General features: G+C 31.2%; 1 protein-coding gene across 1 annotated transcript in view; it reads left to right on the top strand.

The window, feature by feature from the left end:
• The window catches only part of LOC113375031 (sushi, von Willebrand factor type A, EGF and pentraxin domain-containing protein 1-like), a 136,899-nt gene extending 113,050 nt beyond the window's left edge, over positions 1–23,849 (top strand). The window contains 45 exon segments of the mRNA XM_026614984.1: positions 416–497; positions 7,526–7,695; positions 10,115–10,255; positions 11,560–11,789; positions 11,935–12,128; positions 12,197–12,356; positions 12,426–12,630; positions 12,719–12,888; positions 12,978–13,146; positions 13,225–13,404; positions 13,528–13,710; positions 13,790–13,972; positions 14,044–14,220; positions 14,291–14,493; positions 14,575–14,742; positions 14,840–15,102; positions 15,245–15,437; positions 15,517–15,640; positions 15,717–15,898; positions 15,996–16,186; positions 16,263–16,532; positions 16,603–16,721; positions 16,724–16,915; positions 16,993–17,103; positions 17,176–17,669; positions 17,758–17,971; positions 18,098–18,315; positions 18,488–18,740; positions 18,953–19,277; positions 19,359–19,582; positions 19,676–19,985; positions 20,067–20,240; positions 20,366–20,502; positions 20,579–21,134; positions 21,215–21,462; positions 21,574–21,705; positions 21,827–21,992; positions 22,080–22,331; positions 22,435–22,581; positions 22,697–22,853; positions 22,945–23,104; positions 23,107–23,181; positions 23,269–23,517; positions 23,520–23,636; positions 23,707–23,849. Coding sequence (XP_026470769.1) covers positions 416–497; positions 7,526–7,695; positions 10,115–10,255; positions 11,560–11,789; positions 11,935–12,128; positions 12,197–12,356; positions 12,426–12,630; positions 12,719–12,888; positions 12,978–13,146; positions 13,225–13,404; positions 13,528–13,710; positions 13,790–13,972; positions 14,044–14,220; positions 14,291–14,493; positions 14,575–14,742; positions 14,840–15,102; positions 15,245–15,437; positions 15,517–15,640; positions 15,717–15,898; positions 15,996–16,186; positions 16,263–16,532; positions 16,603–16,721; positions 16,724–16,915; positions 16,993–17,103; positions 17,176–17,669; positions 17,758–17,971; positions 18,098–18,315; positions 18,488–18,740; positions 18,953–19,277; positions 19,359–19,582; positions 19,676–19,985; positions 20,067–20,240; positions 20,366–20,502; positions 20,579–21,134; positions 21,215–21,462; positions 21,574–21,705; positions 21,827–21,992; positions 22,080–22,331; positions 22,435–22,581; positions 22,697–22,853; positions 22,945–23,104; positions 23,107–23,181; positions 23,269–23,517; positions 23,520–23,636; positions 23,707–23,849 — 9,011 coding nt within the window.
• The last annotated feature ends 1,049 nt before the right edge of the window (positions 23,850–24,898 follow it).

The following is a 24,898-nucleotide window of genomic DNA, read 5'->3' as shown; positions in this document are numbered from 1 at the left end:
TGCTTAGCTACCCGGAGCGGGGCTTAAAAGTCCGCGGGTAAAAAAGTCCATGAACAATGATATCTTTGTAAAATCGAGCCCGTGAAATTTATATTTTGCATTGGTTGAAAATTGTAGGCATTAGACCTATTTTGGTTAAAAAAGACCAGGTGACAAATTTTTGAAAAACAACAAAGAACACTTTTTTACATTGATGAATTGGCTGGGAGTTTTACTGAACATAGTCAAAAAGTTATTTGTTTGATATGTGTTATTTATTGTTAAATAATTGGTATGGTTTTCACAATATATTTGCTCAAAATGAAATTGGAAATGATGAATTCTTATTAATCAAGCTGAAATGTTTTAATATTTTTTTTATAATTGAAGTAAACTGAAAAATGTTATTAATAATGTTTTTTTCATTTAATTGCAGGATGGGAACTGCGGGGCCTCAATTGTTATAAATTCTTTGGAATAAAACACTCATGGGAGAAAGCTGCTGAGTTATGCAGGAGGTAAGTGTCTATTCGATAAATACCTGTATAATTTATTTAATATCTAGGAAGCGTATTCATTATTATAAATATTATTATTACTACAATGAAAATTGTTATTATTAACTATAAATACAATACATATTTCAATCTGCATAACGAGATAGGGAAAGGGTACCATAACACAAAAGGGACGGATTGTAAATTAAAATTCAATATAAGAAAACAAAAGATTTTTTGTTCCAAAAATTATTGTTATATATTGTTATATTCAAAAGCTTTGTTGAAATGATGTGTTGTGTTACATATTTCTGGCAATAAAGTCGTTAGAAACCATTTTGGTGTTTATAGCTATGGTTTTTTAACCTATTTTTATGTCCGTCACAACCGTCCTTCGAGTGTGGACGGTTGTGACACTTGCCTTGTATAATCAAACAAAAGTGGCACAACCGTACCCAGTCTCCCCTGCATGTTTTATGCGGGTCACCTAAAATTATTGCACGCATTACCTAAAACATAATATGTAAATTGTCTTGTAATATTACTCATTTGTAATATTCCTTATTTGCTATGTTTTTATGCAATTGCAAATCTTAATAATAGTAATGATATTAAATAACCTTTATTTATATATGTATTTTTGAATAATTTTTATTAATAATGTGGCATATACATAGTATGTCTTGCGCTCATAGGCGTAATTAATTACAGTTTGTAGAGTAAAATGCAATCTTTCAAAAAAATTAAAATTACAATTTATCGATTATATTATGTTGTTCATTTCAGAATTACATGTTTCAAATCAACAGTTATTAATTGAGTTGGCTTTATTTTACTTCAAATGCTGCGTGAAGCCCTTAAATTACTCTATTTGAATTTAGAAAAAAATATCATAAATCAAATCAAAAATTTAATACCATTACTCTATATTTCATATTGGAATCTTACGTCTTTTAAAATAGTCAGAAATGTTCATTTAAAGATGCAATCGGATACAAGTTTATTGAAATGTTGGATAAGAGATTTATAAGAAATCTTTTGAAGAAAGATATTTAGTGTTTTTTTTTCAATATTTTGTCTTTAACTTAGACTTTGACTTCAAAATATTATGGCACCGTATACATGGTGCATATCGATATAATTTTCATTTGATAATTATTAATTTAATCAATTTTAATCAAAAAATAAATTAGCATTAATCTTATTACTAGGTTAAAGAATAAAGTATCTATAAGTAGTTATTGGAGTCGCTTTCAAAAAATAATTATAATTAATAATGCGTATCTAACGCCAATCCATAGTTCAATTCATCATTAGAGTTTCTAGAGAAATGCTCTGTCAATTATTGAAGAAAGTAGTTTTTACCAATTAATCATCACAAATCGGAAATTTGTCATTTTTTTAATGCAATTATATCTAATTATAATGGTATAATAATAGCTTGAAAGTATTTTATGCGAACGGTGCAAAAGTATTCCGCGCATTCCGCCCGCGTCGTCCGTCTGCTGAATGTTCGACCTGCCTTGAACTCGGTCATGACTCACAGAAAAGCTCATCATTTATTCTTCAGACGATTGTTACTACAGCAAAACGGACGTTTACTACAAATATTTTCCGTTGCAAATATCCGAAATTTTATATTTCTTTCTTGTCTCATTCTATCTGTAATGCAACCGCTAGATTTTCGCTAAGAAATATCTCGAATCTAAAATACTCGTATTGCTAAAAGCTTACAGTTGAGCTTTTACCTAAAAATAAGTCGGAATAACTTGTGAGTAGATGCAACAAATTGTTTAATATTAGCATGTTTTACAAATGTTTTATATACATCTTTAGCTTTTTAATATTGATAAAAAGAAATTGGTTAAGGCCGTGGTTTTTAAACTGTGGGGCGCAATTCCTCACGGAGGCAAGTACACTATTTAAAGTATATAAGTATGTTTTTTCATAATATTGTATGTTAATGCATAGCTTGATAAATAATTTATAATATCAGTTGAATATTAAAAACATTAGATTGCTAGTAAAATTAAGAGAGGCGCGATTTTTTTTTAACGGGGGTACGCGAATGTTGGAAACTACTGGGTTCAGAGCACAAACTAGTCTTGGGTTCGTTTTCAGCCTTGGTTTACTAGATATCAGGTAGCATGATATGAAATTTACACGTGAAAATTGTTTTGCAACATAACCATTAGTTTAGTATCTAATATAATCGTTATACATATGAGAATGCCAACTTTATGGGTTGATTCTCGTGAATTTCAATAACGGTTCACTATGTCTTATTATTCTTATTAATTTAAAATAGTTATATGTATAAAATATTTTTTTAATACATATTAAAAATTGTTCAGAAATAACTTGACTCTGTGAAGCTTGATTGTTCCGCTTTTCTACAGGAAAACGTTAATTTGTTGCTCTGGCTTTTACTTTTAAATTGCGAGTGAATCAGATGAACATTTCTAATGTTAAATTTAAAATAAAATAATGTAAAACATTTCCCAATGATTTATTATATTTTTGTCAAATAATTCTTACTAATGATTATAAATATTTTTATAATCTGAAGTAAGAATAAAATCTTCTGTATAAATTTTAAATGTAATGAATGCAAGCACAAGATTCAAAACTAGCATTAAATTTGATATAGAATTAATTAGTCTAGATATAATGTTTAATATATTATTGGAGAGCATATATCAGAATTGTAGGAATAATTTATTTCGACAGACAGGCAAAAAAGATATATTTCGATATATAAGAACCATTATTACATACAATATACGATTATAATATGTCAGTTTGTTACCCGAAGGTATTTCACTCCAACAATGTTTATATAATTTTATCGGTATACATTTTTCTTATGTTAGCTCTCAGCATAAGTAATAATTTATTTAATTTTTAATATTTTTTAATACTACAAGATGTACACTTTGTGCTTTTATATTTAAATATATTTTAATTTGGGCCTTCAGTTTTCAGTGAACCGGTTCATTCTTTTCTGTTGAATTATTTCAATTAAACATATTTTTATAGGAAATAATTATGGTTTGATAATTACGCATTAAAATTAATGATTTTTTTACCGAGTCTCGGAATAAAACTTTTTTAATTCAATTTTAAAATTTGAAATGTATGACTGCATTCATCGTTGATGCATTGAATGCAGTCGACAATAGAAAGTTGATCTTAAGTCAATATCTAGATCGAAGAGAAACATTTCCTGGGCCTATTTGGTATTCATGAGGTACTTGTTGAACAAATAAACAAAATAGCTTTTGTTCTTCATATACTTCGAGTCAACCCATAATTGAAGCTTTGACATTTCAGAAAGATTCAATAACCCATATAGCACGCACGTCAGACGGAACTAGATTTGTTGAATAAATTTATAATTTTACCAAGACCAATTGGAATTTCTTTCAATCCGGCAAAAAACTGGTTGCGGTCATTGCTTTAGAAAACTTAGATAATATGTAATTTATTTAGCTTAGTAATGAGTTAAATATTTATTCAGGTCTATGTGTTAATGTCATTCACTAATGATCTCAATTATACATTTTTGAAATCAAATTTTATGATGTGCATTAAAAAACTGGAACTTTTTATTTCTTACTTTTAAATATTGGCTTTTTTAAATATAATACACAAAGCTTCAAAGACATAAAATTTGCTATATTTCTGCCTCCCTTTTTCACTGCCACATAATCTTGTTGGAGAATATAAGGCTGCGATCCTTAATTGTCCTTAAAAAACTATGATACATTCAAACTTAGACTTAACTCTAGCTTATTTTTTTAATAATGTATTTATTAGTATCAATGTTAGGATCAGGAAAAAATATAACAAAAGTCATAAACATATAATAGAATTAACTTTCATATAATAGTCAATTACAAACAGAATCCTATTTCATTTACTTGTTCTAATTCTTAATTTCTTTAATATTGTCATTTAGGATAACTGTAAACAATTTTTTTGAATGAATTCAGAGCAAAGGTTTTACATTATTACAAGTCTAAATTTCAATATATATTTGAAGTGTTAGTTTCAAATGTGCTATGTGCTTTTATCTGTAATTTTTTCTCATGAAATCAGTTTTTTTAATTTCATCATTGTCAGGGCGTTTTAGTACTAAAATGTTTATTAAATTTTTGGACAAACTTTTTGTTTGATATATTTGTGAAGTCCTAATTCTCGTCTCTTCTCGACTTACGTAAAATTGCGTTTAGTGTAGAATATAGTTTACTTGATACTATTGAATTACTTTTCAAAAAATCGATGATGTATTTTTAATTTATATTAATGAAAGTGTTTTTTACTTCTAATAAATAAACGTGGTTAAATTGATAAAGTTGTAGGCAATAAAATTTATACTTCGTCGCAAGTGATAAGTTTGTTCAATTCTATAGGTACAGTTTGGTTATATTAATTACAATTATCTTTAACATTGTTTGATCCAAGAATGTAGAGCAAGTGCTCGAGGTTTTATATACACGTTTTAAATATGAAATATTATTAAATAGATTTATTTTAAAAGTAAATCCTATTCTATTCTTTGGATTTATTGTTGTTATATGGAACAACTACTCAAACAGTTAATTACAGACCAAGAAACTCTTATTTCTTTGGTCTTTTGGATTTTTCAAAGATTACTAAAACTTGTTTGAAAATGTCTTATAAAGTAAGTTTATATGGATATTAGAATATAAGAATATGATCCTTCATTCTCACAAATTATTATTTGATTGACGTTGAAGTAGTAATTCTAATCACAGGAATGACCCAATTGATGTGAATTCTTATTTCTATTATACCCAAATATTGAGAAATAATATTTCTGCTACCATATTTTTGTATTAGTACTTTAAAGCATTAAGTACGTGAATAAAATATTGAGGATACAAATATAAGTGTATACTTCAGAGAAAAGTGACCAAATTATGATGCAAAAGATAAGGCGTGCGCCTGATTACGATATATCCTTTGTTTAAAATAATGCTCCCATATGAAACCACATACTAAATCAGTCTAATAATACGTCAAACTTCTTGTAATATTTTGTCAAGTGGTCTTTAAAGAATTTATTTCATAACATTAAATGCGGCATAAGTACCAAAACCGTATACTATTTGGTATACAATAGATAGCAGTATTCCCAGCAAACGCAAGCTTTTTAAGCAATATCGCAATTTAAAAATATCTTATTACAGTCACATTTTTGCGAACACAATAGTAAAGTTTGCAGTAATGAACAGAGAATGTAATTTGTTTGTTATAAAGATTAATAGAAACGTCTCATTAAAGGTAACAGTAATATTACGGAATGTTCTCAGTAACAATTGCATTAATCTAGATGAATTATGATAAATAATATTATTGAAAACAGTTATTGTTATTGTTTCAGTGATTTCTCAATATTTGTGAAACATTTTTTATTTCACGAAAAAATCATATTTTGTAATAGAATAGGGCAGGATACAAAGATCCAATTTGACCAAACCAATTATATCACAACAGATAACACATATCAAACAAACAACTATCTGACTATGTTCGGTAAAATTTCCATATAATTTCTTATTATAGAAATGTGTTTTTTGCAGTTTTTCAAAAATTCACCGGTTTTTTGGTTATACATTTTTTTCCCTCTACTTTCAGATAATGTTAAATATTTTTTAACTATACTTGTCTTTAAGATATCGGTGGTAGAGATTTCTACCCTCGGAACTTTAGGCTCCGCTTTATTCTATAGATCATAAATATATTTTTAAGTATAAATAGTCTTTAACAGACAAATCCTATATTGATTTACTAAATATGACAGAAGTTTATATTTCATAAGCAAAAGGAAAAAGTGTTGAATAAAAAAAATTGCCATTAACGTGTATGAAATATATTATATTTTTTCTTCCTATTAATTTTAAGCAACTACGTTATTTATTTAAAGGAATAAATGATTAAAAAGGCCTTGTTAGAAATAACGGTGATATTGTGGAATGTTCTTTACAAGAATTGTTTGTGATTCCTGCGAGTTATTTCTGATACCGTTACAGACTATATGAAATGGTAGTTTTGCATAATATTGCGGTCATTAAAATGCTATTGCAGTAGACACTGACATTTTAAAATATATCGGAGAACTATATGATATATTGCAAATAATCTTTATTAATTAATTACCCCATCTTGCATATATGTAGAGCTTCAAATAGTCTTGATTTAATGCATAGTAACTATATATAATAAATAAACTATTCAAAACCAAATGCCAATTGTAACATAAAATTTAATAATAATAATAATAAACTAATAACTGTTATAGGTGTTAAATTAGAATTTAAAAAGATTAGCTTAAGTGCCCTATTTACATTGCTCAATTCTAATGATTAATTATAAGCAAATAAGAAAATGGAGAGCTTGTAAGAGTTTACTTTACCTAGTTTGTCGAATAGAGTGAATTTATATTAGTCGTTCCTATTTATTAATAGGACTACATAATTCAAATAAAATATTTATGAACAATCTTTAACAAAAAATGTATAATATATCAACAAATTATGAATTCTTTTTACAATTAAATAATTTGAGACAGACAAATTAACAATTTGGGGATATGACTACAAATGTAAATAGTAAATTTTTGTAATTATAAAAATTGGCATGTATTATATTATATAACTGACCATATATTGGCATGATTGAATGAAAAATTAAGCCAATATATGTTCAGTTTAAATGTCAGTATTAAGCAGTATGGAAAATTTGGATTTGTTTTCATTAGGTAATTGATTTTACATATTGTTGACGGCTTTCCTAACTATAATTAATTATTAATTAGTTAATATGAATCTGACTGAAAATTATTGAAATGTATTTTACATACATTTATATATAAATAGCTAAGTTTTGTTGCGTTTTTTTTAATTTAAACAAAATTAGAGTAAGTTTTATTTAGAATACGAAAGAAAATATAAAGTAAATCTATATCAAAATTTTATTACTATTTTATTTAAATATTATTAATCCAAAATATTCTATTTCAGGTACGGTAGTGATCTGATGTCAGTGGAGACATACGATGAGAACAATGTGACGAGTAGTGTTGTCACAGGCAGGTCCTTGAAACATTATTGGTTAGGTTTAGCATCCCTGGACGATCTGCGAACGAATACTTTAGAATCAGCGTCTGGTATGCTGGTATCGCAATATGCAGGTGAGTTTATTATTCTAGGTAATAATACCCACTAATTTTGAACTAAACTTTAAATGTCATCGTAAACATATAGTTTAATAACAAAATAACAGTATGTTACATTCTTTTTTAATGATTTTGTAGCGAATTTTTTATTGTTAACTAGCTGTAAGTGGAATTCTGTCTTAAGGCAATTAAGGCATCGTGCCTTAAGGCAATTAAGGCATCGTGCCTTAAGGCAAATTGCTGGAACTTCCCGTACCAAAAATTATTATTTTTTTAAAAACGATTAACATTTTTGAAAAAAAAATACTTTGAAAAAATAAGATTTTTGAGAAACTATAAATTGGACAAAAAATTACTTTTTTTTAAAAAAAAAGTTTTTTTTTTAATTTTTTTTTTTTTGAAAAAAAATTTTTTTTCTTTATTTTGACATATTGTGGAAGATCTGAACTTTTTTTTCAAAGCAATCGTACTGCTTTAACTGCATAGGGACAAAATATAAAGCGCGTAAGCGCCGCGTCGCTGTCTAACGCATAAGCATTGGTACGGAACCCATAGGAATGTTAACAAAATGTATACTTATTGTTAAAATCTCTATGAAATATCTGATAATTTGATGTGCATATTTCTAATGATCATTTTTTTGACCGCCAAATGGCTCATTTTTTTTACTTTTTTCTCCATATCTCCGAAACCGCTAGACCTACCTTCATGAAAATTTTATCGATTTTTCATCTTGTCAATACAAGTGAAACGTTTTTTGAATTATTCAAATCGGACGCTCCGTTCTCTTAAAAACTGAGTTACCGTTTTCGGCACTTTTTGCCCCGTATCTTCGGAACGGCTAGACCTGCCTTCGCCAAAAACTAATCAGCACGTCTCCTTATCAATACAAATCAAATGTTTTTTAAATTATTCAAATCGGTTGATCCGTGTTCCCGAAATCGTCGACGAAAATTTGTATCCGCACATACATACACACACGTACATACACACACACACACACACACACATACATCCATTTTTTCTAAGGTATGCCAAAATGTTCAGAAACCTCTAAAACGTAAAGATATATAAAAATTTTCATTTCCGATTTTTTTGCGATTACTATAACTTACCCTACGGGAAGTTAATAATATATATGAAAAGGAAATTATTTGGATTAGATATTAGTAGACACACCTACCGAAAAAATGTACTAGGAATAAAATAATATTTTAGACTCTTTGATATATTTTTTCATTTGTAAAACCATTACTATAACCATTACTATGATGATCATATTTAATTTAATTTTGTTGGTAGTAAAGAATACTATCAAAATCTTCGATAGAAGTCTGTACTCATACCTGCATATTTTTATCCTTAATTCATGATTGTCAAAGCACCACGACATTTGTGGTTGCAACCTAAAATAAATAACAAAAAATTGAAAAGTGTTTCTAATTCAGTGACTATTTTCTTGGCTACAACCATTGCGATAGCAGATACTAAATGCTATTTAGTTATGTCAAACATAAATACTTTTAAAAGAATGCAATTTTTATCAATTTTATATTCGTTCATTTGTATTGTTAGCAATCTAACATTTTGTGCTGTTTATCGTCGATTATTAGATTCTTTCTAAGCTATATTGCAACTACATATATACATGCCGGTCAAATTCGATTACTTTTGCCATTTTTTTGAAACTTTCCCAACGTGAAGTATGCATTTAAATATTAAAAGTATCCAAATATAATCGTAATAATCATATTTGCGCATAATTAATTGTTGCAATATTGGGACCACAAACACTATACAAAATGTTAGCTGCAACGATTGAACTAAAAATTTTTAAATGATTTCTTCTTTTAATCTTATCATCTTGTAGGTCAAAACTAATTAAACTCAAAAAAAACATTAAATCAATTTTTTCAATGAGAAATATTTTGTCAATGACCATAAATCTGAAAATATTTGATTGAAACTATATGAGATCTAATGATTTATACAGCTATTTACAAATAAAATAATGTATTTCACTATTTATTAATATAAGTATATACATATTAATATTTAAAATTATTATTTAAATAATTTTCTCAAGCCTAAGTCGTAAATAATTTTGATCACTTCTATCATCATGGGAGCAACTTAGCACTTGGCAATTGCATTTGCAATTATCCGGAACGCAAGTAGGAGAATGCATATTTACTTATTGCGCTTATAGTTATGCAATGATTCTTATTGGTGTCATGACGAACATATTTTGCAGTTAATATGCTCTTGCAGGATTGGCAGCTTGAAATGCCTTATTGAAGTTTTTATCTATGTACATTCCATAAGCTTATATAACACATTTAAATTTGAATATACCCATGTGAATAAGAAGAGTTAGCTTTTGCTCCGAGACAAATTCTTGAATCTTTCTTAAATTTTCTCTGTTTTATTTCAGGTTTTTGGGGACTACAACAGCCTAACCCAGAATCAGGTGAATGCGTAGATGTTTCAATAACCGGAGACCAACAATCATGGGAACTCACAACATGCGAGTCGCTCTTGCCTTTCATGTGTAAAACGAAAGCATGCCCTACAGGTAATATTATTACCTTTTATTACCGCATTGTACTACTTCAAAAAAATTAGCTCAATTTGTAATAAGCATGGATATTCGTTTTTTATAAAGCTCATTATAAATATAACAACTGTCGAGGTATAATTTTTATAAATATTAAGTCGATCAAATCGGAATCTTATCGATAACATGAATTTTATTATTTGATAGACAACTAAAAAAATACTGCTTATAAATACTGCTAATAATAAATGTCTCTCACCAAAGACCTTATATGTTTTCTAACATTAAAAATCTATTTATCTTGTACTGGGTTTCATTTTGAATACTCACCGATTTTTTTTTGCATTTATATTTTTGTGCAAAACTATCATACAAACTATTTATTATTTATTATCGATTTATTCTGAAGCAATAAGTCTCAATAAGTCCTAGTATATGTATCATAAATTATAATGATTATGCCAAATATAGGGTGGCCCATTTAAAAATTGGAATTTATTGATAGCAACTTGCCTGTAGGCCACACCGTGCGGAGTTTGAAGTTGCGATATATGAGAAAAATCTAAGAATTTTGAGACCTTTCTAACGATGTGTAATACTTTATATGTATTTTTACAGAAATATCCAAACCGTAAGATCACTAGATCACTAGAACCACTATATGGACCATCCGTTACTTTATAAAACTAAAATTCTCCTAAATAATTCGTATTCACGCATAAAAGTGCTTAAACTGATATGAAATTTTAAGTATAAAATAACCGTATGTTTGGCAGAAAATTCTTGTTAAAAGTATAACTGTTGAAAAAAATGAATTTCATCTTATAGATAACATAGGCAACAAAGAACAAAATGGTATAATTCTATATCAGCTTCAAAGTCAAATTGAACTTGCTTAACAACAAAAATATTTGGACCAACAGACTTTTTTATACTAATCCATAAAAATTACTATTATTATTGAACAGCTATTATTATTAAATTAAATAAAATAAATCTTTCTGATAAACACTCACAAATTTGTCCAAAGGGTGTTTAAAAACATATTTAAACTAATAACAACTTTTCCTAAATAACTTATTTACAAAATCAGACTCTACAAATTTCTAGCAATTAATTAACGATTGTTAGGTAAATTATTTTCTATTTTATAAATTCTCAGAAAATATGCTTTATCGTGTGTTCAACTTGAGTTAATTTTTGGATGATATAATTCATATCTTAATAAAACTATTTCGTTTAGGGGTGAAGGTAAAAATAGAATAGTTCCGTAAAGTCATAATACTTAATCTTATTAAGTGATTTACTCTAATTATTTCCAGGATCATTCCATTGTTCAAATGGAAAATGCATCAACGCGGCATTCCGCTGCGACCAGACCGATGATTGTGGAGATTCGTCTGATGAAATTGATTGCCCCAACCTATGTCACTATTATATGGCCAGCAGCGGTGACGTTGTAGAAAGTCCTAACTATCCACAAAAATATACTCCTTTGGCCGATTGTAAATGGACTCTTGAAGGACCCCAAGGACACAATATTGTTTTACAGGTATGATAATGATAATTTCCTGGTCTACGACATTCAGAACGATATGTGATATTATGAGCAGTTTATGCATAATTCATAATTTGATTGCAAAATGTTTTTTTCAACATCGCCGGATAGTTAGATATTAAATTTATTTATTTTACAGTTCCAAGAGTTCGAAACCGAAAAAACTTTCGATATGGTTCAAATTCTAGTCGGAGGACGAACTGAAGACAAAGCCGTCAATTTAGCAACGCTTTCAGGAAAGCAAGATCTGGCTAACAGATTATTCGTATCAGCTTCGAATTTCATGATCATTAAATTTAGCACTGACGCATCTGTTGAAAGAAAAGGATTCAGGTATGCTCATTAGAAAAACAATTTGATGTTATGTTCTGATTAATACATATATGAATGATTTATTATAGAGCTTCATGGAAAACGGAACCACAAAACTGTGGTGGTATGCTGAGAGCTTCGCCACAAGGACAATCTTTGACATCACCAGGATATCCCATGCAATATCCAGGAGGTTTGGAATGTTTGTATATTATACAAGCTCAACCAGGAAGAATTATTTCTCTGGAGGTAATATTTCGCAATAAAAATGGATAATAATATTAATATTGTATTTATCATAATTATTTTAATTTCTAGGTTGAAGACATGATGCTTAATAGCAATAGAGATTATTTATTAGTCAGGGATGGAGACAACCCCAAAAGCAAACCTATTGCTCGACTTACAGGAAATGCTGAAGATAACCAAAGAATCATTGTATCTACTAGTCATCAATTATATATCTATTTTAAAACAAGTTTAGGCGATTCACAGAAAGGATTCAATATTAAATATACCCAAGGTAACAAAATTAGTTTTATTAAGTTATTTTTAAATGTTTGATTTATTATTCCAGGCTTAATTAACAAGATTTGTTTCAATTTTTACAGGTTGCAGAGCGACTATCAAAGCTAATAACGGCACTATAACGTCAGCAGCATACGGCTTGATGAACTATCCTAGCAACCAAGAATGTCTTTATAAAATTAAAAATCCTAAAGGTGGAGCACTGTCACTCAATTTCATCGATTTTGATGTGCATCAAACTGATTTTGTTCAAGTAAGTAACTTTATTTATTCAGATTATATTAATTTATTTACTGAAAGAATATTTATAAGGCTAACAATAAATTTTTGTACCACTTCAAGGTTTACGACGGGTCAAGTGTAAGCGGACTTCGTTTGCATCCCGGATCAGGTTTTACTTCAGGATCACCCCCAAGGATTACATTAACGGCTTCAAGTGGTGAAATGTTAATTAGATTTGTAACCGATGCTTTGCACAGCGGCAAAGGATGGAAAGCCACATTTTCAGCAGGTAAAATTATTAATAAAATATTTACGTTTAAAATTTTTAATTCTTTCATATTTAATTATTTTTGTTATTTTTCTTCAGATTGCCCACCATTAAAAGCCGGAGCTGGAGCAATGGCTTCGAGCAGAGATACAGCATTCGGAGCAGTTGTAACTTTCAGTTGCGCCATCGGTCAAGAATTTGCTACCGGAAAATCTAAACTGACAACTCAATGTTTACCAGGTGGAAACTGGTCAATTACATACATACCAAAATGTCAAGGTAAATAAGAAATACAAATACATGGAATTTAAAAACATCGAAATTTTTTAGTTAATAAATGTCTAACATGTTTGTTATTTGAGTTGTTTCAATAAATAACTAAATTTTCTTTTTCTTTTTCAGAGGTGTATTGTGGACCAGTTCCTCAAATAGATAATGGTTTCTCAATTGGATCAACTAATGTAACATACAAAGGTATCGCTATGTACCAATGTTATGCAGGATTTGCTTTCCCGTCAGCTTCTCCAGTCGAAACTATGTCTTGTCTTGCTGATGGTCAATGGGAACGTAAACCCGCATGTTTAGGTAAGATAAAATATAAAAATAAATATATTTTTTCTCTAATTAAATTTACGCAATGTCTGATTGATATTTTCGTTTATAGCATCTCAGTGCGTAGCTCTGCCAGAAGTTCCACACGCAAATGTTTCAATTTTGAATGGAGGAGGACGCAGTTACGGAACCATCGTTCGTTACGAATGTGAACCTGGCTACGAACGAAGTGGTCACCCAGTACTGCTTTGTATGAGCAATGGAACCTGGTCCGGAGATGTACCTTCTTGCACACGTAAGTTTAAAAGCTACGCAAAAAAAATAGAATTATAGAAAAATAATCATGGCGTGATTTATTTTTTCTAGGAGCAAGATGTCCAACGTTGCCTACGATTAAAAATGGATTTGTAACCGATGTTTCAAGGACATACTTTTTTGGCGATGAAGCTCGCGTGCAATGTTACAAAGGATTCAAATTGACTGGCCCAAATATTATTCGTTGCGGCGATAATGAAGTATTTGATAATCCTCCTAAATGCGAAGGTAACTTATCTTTAATTTATTATATACATAACTTTCATTATGAAACTTATTGTTACTATGCCTGTTATAGATATCAACGAATGTGCCAGCTCACAATGTGATCTAGCTTCGACTGAATGTACTAATACGCCTGGATCTTTTCACTGCAAATGTCGCGCTGGATTCGCACCTACATTGGAATGTAGACCTGTCGCCGATTTAGGTCTTCTTAATGGTGGTATCCCCGACGAATCAATTATCGTTTCTGGAACTGAAAATTCATATCACAAAGGGGTAATATATTTATAATTCATTTTTATTGAAAAATAATATTATCTAATTAGAAGTTATTTTATGGTAATATGTTTTTGTTAGATGGTACGTCTCAATGCGGGTGGTGGATGGTGCGGTAACAGCTTGGAACCAGGTGCAAATTGGGTAATGATTGACTTGCGAGCCCCTACTATCATTAGAGGATTTAGAACTATGAGCGTACAAAGACATGACGGCAACATCGCGTTCACATCAGCTGTTCGTATACAGGTAAAGATTTCATGATAACACAAAAAAAATGTTTGTACATATAATTAACATATAATAACTTCGATTTGTAATATTAACAATTATTTGTCATTTCTAGTACACCAATGACTTAACCGATGTCTTCAAAGATTATACAAATCCCGATGGCACTGCGGTTGAATTCAGAATTCTCGAACCGACCTTATCTGTATTAAATTTACCGGTTCCAATTGAAGCGCAATATATTAGATTTAAAATCCAAGACTACGTAGGAGCACCGTGCTTGAAACTCGAAGCGATGGGTTGTACGAGATTGGAATGTGCTGATATCAACGAATGTGCTAAGAACAATGGAGGATGCGATCAGAAGTGTATAAACAGGTAATAAAATAAATTACCTGTTTTCATAGATTTCAATTTGATATTATAATTTTATCGTACGCAATATAAAATATACACATACTAGTAAATTTATTAATCAAGCTTTATAAAATCTTGTTTATTTATTTTAATTATTTTATAGCCCTGGAAATTATTCATGCGGATGTAACAATGGATTTGAATTGTTTACGCAAAATGGTACTGCCGGATATTTCATTGAGTCATCCGAAACTGGAACTAGAGACGGCGATACTTTCCAGAAAGATAAATCATGCGTACCTATCATGTGCCCTAAACTTACACCTCCAGAAAATGGCAAACTGTTATCCACAAAAGTAAGATTTAAATACATTAATAAATGATATGTTATATTTTTTATATTTTAAATACGTAACATTTTTTATTTTGTTTTAGGATATGTATCACTTCGAAGATATTGTTCGATTCCAATGCAACTTTGGTCATGTAATGATTGGCTCCGTTTCACTTATCTGTACTTCCACTGGACAATGGAACGGCACTGTACCAGAATGTCAATGTATGTAAAACTTCTTTTTTTATTGTTATCATCAATTGTTTCTGATGGTACTTACATATTGTTGCTTTTGCTGCAGATGCTAAATGTGTATCACTACCGGACGAGAAAAATGAAGGATTAAGAATTGTACGTAACAACGAAGAAAGTGTACTGGTACCATTCAGAGATAATGTAACACTTACTTGCTCAAACCCTGGAAGAAAACTCAGAAATACTGCAACTGCTGGATTTAGACAGTGTGTTTATGATCCACAACCGGTAAGAAAATTATACATGAAGAGTATAACGTAGCATTGTTCTACCTAAAACAGTTATATAGGAAAATATGTTATATGTAACTTTTAAAATTACTTAGGGCTTGCCTGACTACTGGTTATCTGGCGCACAACCATCCTGCCCTCGTACCGATTGCGGTATGCCTTTACCAACACCAGGTGCTGAATATGGTCAATATATGGACACAAAATATCAATCATCTTTCTTCTTTGGATGTCAGAACACATTCAAGTTAGCTGGACAAACAAGCAAACACGACAACGTAGTGAGGTAAAATATAAAAATTATTCGTAAAATTATCAAATCATTGTCGCAATTAAAATTTTAATACTAAAAATAATTTTAGATGTCAAGCTAATGGCATTTGGGATTTCGGAGATTTGCGTTGTGAAGGACCAGTATGCTCAGATCCTGGTAGACCCAGTGACGGTTTCCAAGTAGCAAGAAGTTATGAACAAGGTTCTGAAGTTGTATTTGGTTGTTCAAGACCTGGTTATATTCTAATCAACCCAAGACCAATTACGTGTATTCGAGAACCTGAATGTAAAGTTATTCGACCACTGGGAATTGCATCTGGCAAAATTCCGGATAAGAACATTAATGCTACATCTGAAAGGTAAGAACTTAACTATAAATGGTTTACATTATTATTATTATAAAAATATTAAAAACTCTTTTATTTATAGACCAAATTATGAAGCAAGAAATGTTCGATTGAACTCAGTTACTGGTTGGTGTGGTAATCAAGAAGCTTTCCCTTACGTAAGCGTCGATTTGGGAAAAGTTTACCGAGTGAAAGCAATTCTTGTAAAGGTGTTGTTACAAATGACATTGTTGGCAGGCCAACTGAAGTTCGTTTCTTCTATAAGCAATCTGAAAATGAAAATTATGTTATATACTTCCCCAATTTCAATCTTACTATGAGAGATCCTGGAAATTACGGAGAATTGGCAATGATAACTTTACCAAAATACGTACAAGCTAGATTTGTGATTTTAGGTAAATATCTTCTAATTATTACATAATATTTGATTTAAAATGTTATAGGTTTTACTAAATTCAAAATATACTTGCAGGAATCTACAGTTATATGGATAACGCATGTTTGAAATTTGAGTTAATGGGATGCGATGAACCCGCTTCTGAACCACTTCTTGGTTATGATTATGGATATTCTCCTTGTGTTGGTAAGTTTCTGCAAAATATTTACACGTAAAAATAACCAAAATCAAATATTCTATTCATGTCTTTGATTATAGATAACGAGCCACCAGTTTTCCAAAACTGTCCTCAACAACCTATAATTGTTCAGAAAGACCGAAATGGAGGATTATTACCAATTAATTTCACCGAGCCAACAGCCGTCGATAATTCAGGAACAATTGCTCGTCTAGAAGTGAAACCTCAAAGTTTCCGTTCCCCTATGATGGTTTTCCAAGATATGGTAGTTAAATACATTGCTTTTGACAATGATGGTAATGTTGCTATTTGTGAAATCAACATCTCCGTACCTGATGATACTCCACCACTATTGAGTTGTCCTCAGAGCTATGTGATAGAATTAGTAGACAAACAAGATAGCTATGTTGTAAATTTCAATGACACAAGAAGACGTATTAATGCCTCTGATGCTTCTGGTGATGTTAGGATAAACTTCATACCTGAACGCGCTACTATTCCAATTGGTGGATTTGAAAACGTTACTGTTGTTGCATCAGACAAATATGGAAATAAAGCTATGTGCCACTTCCAGGTACCTACTATTCCCTTGAGTTTTGAATAAGTTTATATTTGATTCTAGTACAATACGCCTTATTATAACTTATCAATCAATTATTAAGGTATCAGTGCAAGCTACGCCGTGTGTAGATTGGGAGCTGCAGCCTCCTGCAAATGGAGCTTTGAATTGTTTGCCAAACGAACGTGGGTTACAGTGTATCGCTACATGCAAACCAGGATATAGATTCACTGATGGCGAACCTGTGAAAACATTTGGGTGTGAAACTAAGAAATTATGGACACCAACATCTGTTGTACCTGATTGTGTATCAGAAAGTAAGTATCTATATTTTGATTTAAATTAACTTTTACAGCTTTAAAAATTTAGGTTAAAAATAATAATACTGGAGATATTTCATTAGTAATAATAAACAGAGAATAATTGCTTTAATATATTTCCAGATACCCAGCAAGCTGAATACCATCTAGTAGCTTCGGTTACATACAGGGCTAACGGTGCTGTGGCCTCAGCATGTTTAGGTCAATATCAAGATCTTATGGCTCAATACTATCAAACTATGAATGGAATTTTATCACAACAATGTTCTGCTATCAATGTTAACATGAATGTATCTTTCATTAATACAATTCCAATGCTAACTGAGGAAAATGTAGTCAAGGTAAATTCATATAATTTCGCTGTAATTTTCTCATTCCTTATTACTATACCAGGGTACATATATCATATTATCATAACTTGTGACACAGCTGTAACTACTAGTTTTTGGTCTTAAATATATTTGGAAACAGCATTATATTTAAGTTATTAAAAACATATTTGCCTATTTTTAGATGGATTTCGTGCTTGCCATTCTACCAGTAGTTCGCTCACCTCAACTCTATGAACTTTGTGGAACCACATTGAATTTAATTTTCGATTTATCAGTACCACACGCTAGCGCAGTTATTGAACCTTTATTGAATGTGTCAAGCATAGGAAACCAATGCCCACCTCTAAGAGCACTGAAGAGTTCTGTAGGCCGCGGCTTTACGTGTAGCGTCGGAGAAGTTTTGAATATGGACACTAATGATGTTCCTAGATGTCGTAAGTATTGATTGTATTTGCAGAAGAAAATAAATTACAAGTAAAAAATACAATTGCTTGAGGCAATCATTGATATTATTGCTATTTTCAATGAAATTTTTGTTAGTATTTGAATATTTTATTATGTATTTCAATTTCATGAATTTGCATGTAATATTTTTGTATGAATATTGTGATAATCAAATCAAACATTTAATTTTTTTTTCTCTCAGTTCATTGTCCAGCGGGTACTTTCGCCGGAGATAAGCAACGCACTTGCACATATTGTCCTCGAGGATACTACCAAAATAGAGATCGTCAAGGATCTTGCGCTAAATGTCCATCAGGTACATATACACGCGAGGAAGGTTCCAAGAGCATATCGGAGTGTGTACCTGTATGCGGTTATGGAACATATTCACCCACTGGATTAGTTCCTTGCTTGGAATGCCCTAGAAATAGTTACACTGGTGAACCACCCACTGGAGGTTACAAAGATTGTCAAGCTTGCCCCGCTAGCACGTTCACGTATCAGCCAGCTGCTCCAGGAAGAGATAGGTATGTGCACTTGTTTAATAATACAAAACTTAACAGTCTTAATACTTATTATAACATGCTTATTTAATTGTGTTTTATTAGATGTCGTTCTAAATGCGCTCCTGGATTCTATTCCCCAACTGGCTTGGCACCATGCTCTCCTTGCCCACGTGACTTTTATCAATCTAATCCTGGCCAAAACACTTGTCACGAATGCCCAACAAATATGAGAACTGATGGACCTGGTGCAGTCGGACGGGAGGAATGTAAACCAGTCCAATGTGCAGATAATGCTTGCCAACATGGAGGCTTGTGTGTTCCAATGGGTAACAAGATTTAACATTCAGAAAACTTATTTATAATATATGTTACATGCCTTAAGTATATCTAATTATTGCATAACCTTTATACTTTCGTAGGTCATGGAGTTCAATGTTTCTGCCCTGCCGGATTTTCCGGACGTCGTTGCGAGATTGATATAGATGAATGTTCTTCTCAACCATGTTTCAACGGTGCTTCCTGCACAGATCTCCCTCAAGGTTACAGATGTACTTGTGCACCAGGTTATACTGGAATAAATTGTCAAGAAGAACGATCTGATTGCCGAAATGATACATGCCCTGCGAGAGCTATGTGCAAAGATGAACCCGGCTATAACAACTACACTTGTTTATGTAGAGCTGGATATACTGGACCTGATTGTGATATTACGGTAAGCCCTCAAAAATAGTTATATAATAATACAATTTTAATATGAAGTTATAATAATTTATTATTTTTTATTCATATTATAGATAAACCCATGCACAGCAACGGAAACCCTTGTACCAACGGAGCAACTTGCTTAGCTTTGCAACAAGGAAGATTCAAATGCGAATGCTTACCTGGATGGGAAGGTCAACATTGTGAAATAAATACTGACGATTGTGCCGAAAAGCCTTGCTTACTTGGGGCTAATTGCACTGATCTTGTTGATGACTTTAGGTTTGTATTGTATTTTTTTTCTAGAATTTTTAGTCATTGTCATTGTATTAAAAAATTCTTAAACGAATACTGTTAAAAAATTAAATAATATAATATAAAACTAAATGTATTATTTTTTACTCCAGTTGTAATTGCCCACCTGGATTTACTGGCAAGAGATGTCATGAAAAAATTGATCTTTGCGCCGGTTCTCCATGCAAAAACGGAGTTTGTGTAGATCGATTCTTTAGTCATCAGTGCGTATGTCATCCTGGCTGGACAGGTAAGCACACATATTTTCAAGAACATTTTAAAGTTTTTAACAATATTTTTATCTAAAAAACTATGTCATATTTCAGGTCTATCGTGCGAGATAAACATCAATGACTGCTCTAATGAACCATGCTTCAACAACGCTATTTGCACTGATCTCGTTGATGGTTTCACTTGCACATGTGAGCCAGGATTTACTGGAAAACATTGTCAGCATCGCATACAATATTGTGCTTCAGAACCTTGTCAGAATGGAGCGACTTGTACCGATCAGGCTGACGGTTTTCTTTGTAAATGCAGACCAGGATTTGTCGGACTCCAATGTGAAGCTGAGATCGATGAGTGCTTAAGCGACCCTTGTAGCCCAATTGGTGCTGAACGATGTGTAGATTTAGATAATTCTTATCTTTGCCAATGCAGAGATGGATACAGTGGTAAACAGTGTGAAATTAATGCTGATGACTGTGCATCTTCGCCCTGCTTGAACGGTGCAGTATGTAGAGATGACGTTGCTGGATTTAAGTGTCTATGTGAACCTGGCTGGACTGGTCAAAGATGTGAAAAGGATGTTGGAGCCTGTCAAAATAAACCTTGCCAAAATGATGCTAACTGTATTGATTTGTTCCAAGACTATTTCTGCGTGTAAGTAAAATAATAAATTAACTGTTAATAAAATAGTAGATAGTCTAAATTCAATAATTATTTATATATTTTTTGTTTAGTTGTCCATCTGGAACTGACGGAAAACAATGCGAAACTGCTCCTGAACGTTGCATAGGAAACCCATGTATGCACGGTGGTCGTTGCCAAGACTTTGGATCCGGTTTGAATTGCTCGTGCTCTGCTGATTATACTGGTATTGGATGTCAATATGAATATGATGCCTGTCAAGCTGGAGCATGCCAAAATGGAGCCACTTGCATTGATGAAGGCGAAGGATTCACCTGCATTTGTCCTCCTGGTTATACCGGTAAATAGTCTAAAAAGTAGTTAACTATATAAATCAATTCTAGAAACTTTTAAATAATTTATCATCTTATACTTTTTTATTTATAATAACTAATAAAATTATAATTTTCAGGTAAAACTTGTGATGAAGACATCGTTGATTGTAAAGAAAATTCATGTCCTCCCTCTGCCACTTGCATCGATTTGACTGAGAAGTTCTACTGCCAATGTCCATTCAACTTAACAGGAGACGATTGTCGCAAGAGTAAGTTAAATTTACAAAATGACACAAATTTTACATATACTCTTCACAGCAATAATTTTATTTATTGTACATAATTAATGTTTCTATAACCATAATTTATTTATAAATCAATTTATTTTAGCAATTCAAGTGGACTACGATTTGTACTTCAGTGATCCAACACGAAGCAGTGCTGCTCAAGTCGTGCCATTCTACACTGGCGCTTCCAGAAGTATGACAATTGCTATGTGGGTTCAGTTTACTCAAAAAGATGAAGGCGGTATTTTCTTCACTATGTACAATGTCAAGTAAGAAAAGTTATACTTTCGAATAAAATAAGATAATATATAATGAGAATTGTGTAGAACAAACTTCAATTTAATTACTTTTTTTAGTTCTCCTCATGTTGCAACCGGTCGCCGAATTTTGGTTCAAGTACATTCCAATGGAGTACAAATTTCACTTTTCCCTGATATACAAGATGTTTACCTTGCGTTCCGCGAATACGCTACTATGAACGATGGTCAATGGCATCACATAGCTATTGTATGGAATGGTGAACGCGGTGGAGAACTTACCCTTATCACCGAAGGTTTAATTGCTAGCAAAGTAGAGGGCTATGGCAGTGGACGAGTATTACCAGACTAGTAAGTATATTTGAAGGCTGATAGTGGATGCCAACTTCTTATACGCTAATCTATAGATTTTGGTCTGTGAAATTATGTATGGAACGGTAATTTGTTTTTTTAGCGCATGGACCACCTTAGGTAAACCACGTTCTGATAATCCAAAGGCATATACCGAATCAGGTTTCCAAGGGCACTTAACTAAAGTACAAATTTGGGGACGAGCTTTGGATGTTACGAACGAAATTCAAAAGCAAGTCAGAGACTGCAGGTGAGTTATTTATTTACTTTCATTAACAAAACATTTTGTTTTCAAGTTGTCAATTACTAAATTAATAATAGTCCATTTACAATAATTGCCGACATATGTATTGTTTTATTTTCAGAACTGAACCAGTGTTGTACAGAGGACTCTTACTCACATGGGCTGGTTATGAAGACACAGCCGGTGGTGTAGAACGAATTGTACCCAGCCATTGCGGACAAAGAATATGCCCAGCAGGTTATACCGGTGCAAGATGCCAACAACTGGAAGTCGATAAGGTATACTAAATACATTTTCATATAATTGAGTATTGTAAAAAATATGTAAAATTAAAATTTGTATGTAAAAATGTAATGTAAATTTTTATAGGTACCACCTAAAGTTGAGTATTGCCCAGGCGATTTATGGGTTATTGCCAAGAACGGTTCAGCCATTGTATCATGGGATGAACCACACTTCAGTGATAACGTAGGAGTAGTTAAAATACAAGAGAAGAATGGTCACCGTCCTGGACAAACATTACTTTGGGGACGTATGATATTGCATACGTAGCTTATGATGAGGCTGGTAATACAGCTACATGCCACTTTAGAGTTTCATTGTTGTGTAAGCATCTATTTATATGAAAAAAAAAACTCATATAAAATATAGTTTGATAACAAATAGAAATATTTATTTTATTTTATATTTTAGCTGAATTCTGTCCCGAACTTGCCGATCCAATTGGTGGAACGCAATCATGTAAGGACTGGGGCGCAGGCGGCCAATTCAAAGTGTGCGAGATCAGTTGCAACCCAGGTTTGAAATTCTCTCAAGAAGTTCCAGCTTTCTATACCTGTGGAGGTGAAGGATTCTGGAGACCAACCAATAATCCAGCACTACCAATGATCTACCCAGCATGTTCAGAATCGAAACCAGCTCAAAGAGTATTTAGGATATCTATGCTTTTCCAAGTTCAGTTCTTTGCAATGAAGCCGGTCAAGGAGTTCTTAGACAGAAAGTTCGTAATGCAGTCAACTCATTGAATAGAGATTGGAACTTCTGCTCTTATGCTGTAGAAGGTATTAAATTAAAATTTCTTGTTTTCTTAATTTAGACTAAATTTAACACGTTTTGATGAAAAAATTTTAGGCACACGAGAATGTAAGGACCTTAACATCAACGTAAAATGCGATCACCGTGCCAACAGACAGACAAGGCAAGCTCAAAATAGGGAAGAAGATCAGGACGGTGGCACCTACGTAATCGAGGCCTTAGTACCAGTTGAAAAGTGAGTACATTTTTAAAATTAAAATATATAAAATGTATTAAAGATGAATGTATGAAATTAGGAAAAGTTATGCGCTGAAACATTTATTAAATAATTAAAAATATCTAAAATATTTAAAGTTGATAAATCATCATACATATTGATTTTGATATCAATTACATGATTAGTTTAGTAGAACATTGAGAACATATTATTTTATTAGTTAATTTACGTAGTTAATTATTACATTACCATATATTTTTCAAAATATTTTTGAGTATACTAGTAAAAATGTTTTGCATGGTATTATTACCAAATTTTATAGAAGAATTGGGATGAAGAGTCATATAAATCAGTATCCAAATATAATTTGCAGTTATCTGTATTTACCTTATATATAAATGTAGCATTATTTGTGTATAAAACCCAAACACTACAAAAACAAACAACACAGTAGATTCTGAAAAACTATTGCTTTAGCACAATTTCCATTTCACTTATGCATTTTATGTGTTTTTCTTTATGATTATAATTTATCATAATAATTTCGCAAAGTTTATTTCATTGTTCAACACTTGTAATTTAATTTTAGTGTGTAGATATTTGTGTTCTCTATATCATATTATCATTATTTATGTATTTCATTTACAAATGTTGTTCGATAACACTCGCAAAAGTATTCGCAATTTTCATACAAATACAATATGAATAGAATCATATTAGTTTTAGTTCAAAATGTTCATTATAGTTAGTTAAAATTCATTTACTTAGTTTTGTACTCCGGTAAAATTCATGTACCAAAATTAACAACCTCATTGTTTTGGATTCACATAGCGATGAGAAAACTCATATATTTTTCCTAAATCATATAGTTAACTATATGAATACCATAATAATTATTTATTAGTTAATTTATAGTAAATTGAACAAATATAACTAAATCAATGAAAGTTTGTTAGTAAATTATGTAGATTACAGTTGATGATAATTCCAAATCGCTTTCAATGACCAAAATAATACCAATTAAGAAAATATTTCACAGTTTTGAATATTAGAAATTTATATAGTGAAATA

Source organism: Ctenocephalides felis, unplaced genomic scaffold, assembly GCF_003426905.1.
Source record: "Ctenocephalides felis isolate EL2017-DRISC unplaced genomic scaffold, ASM342690v1 CF-g0.4_SCAFFOLD_01886, whole genome shotgun sequence".
NCBI classification, from domain to species: Eukaryota; Metazoa; Arthropoda; class Insecta; order Siphonaptera; family Pulicidae; genus Ctenocephalides; species Ctenocephalides felis.
The sequence above is the reverse complement of the archived record's forward strand: the minus strand, read 5'-3'. Positions and strand labels throughout refer to the sequence as shown.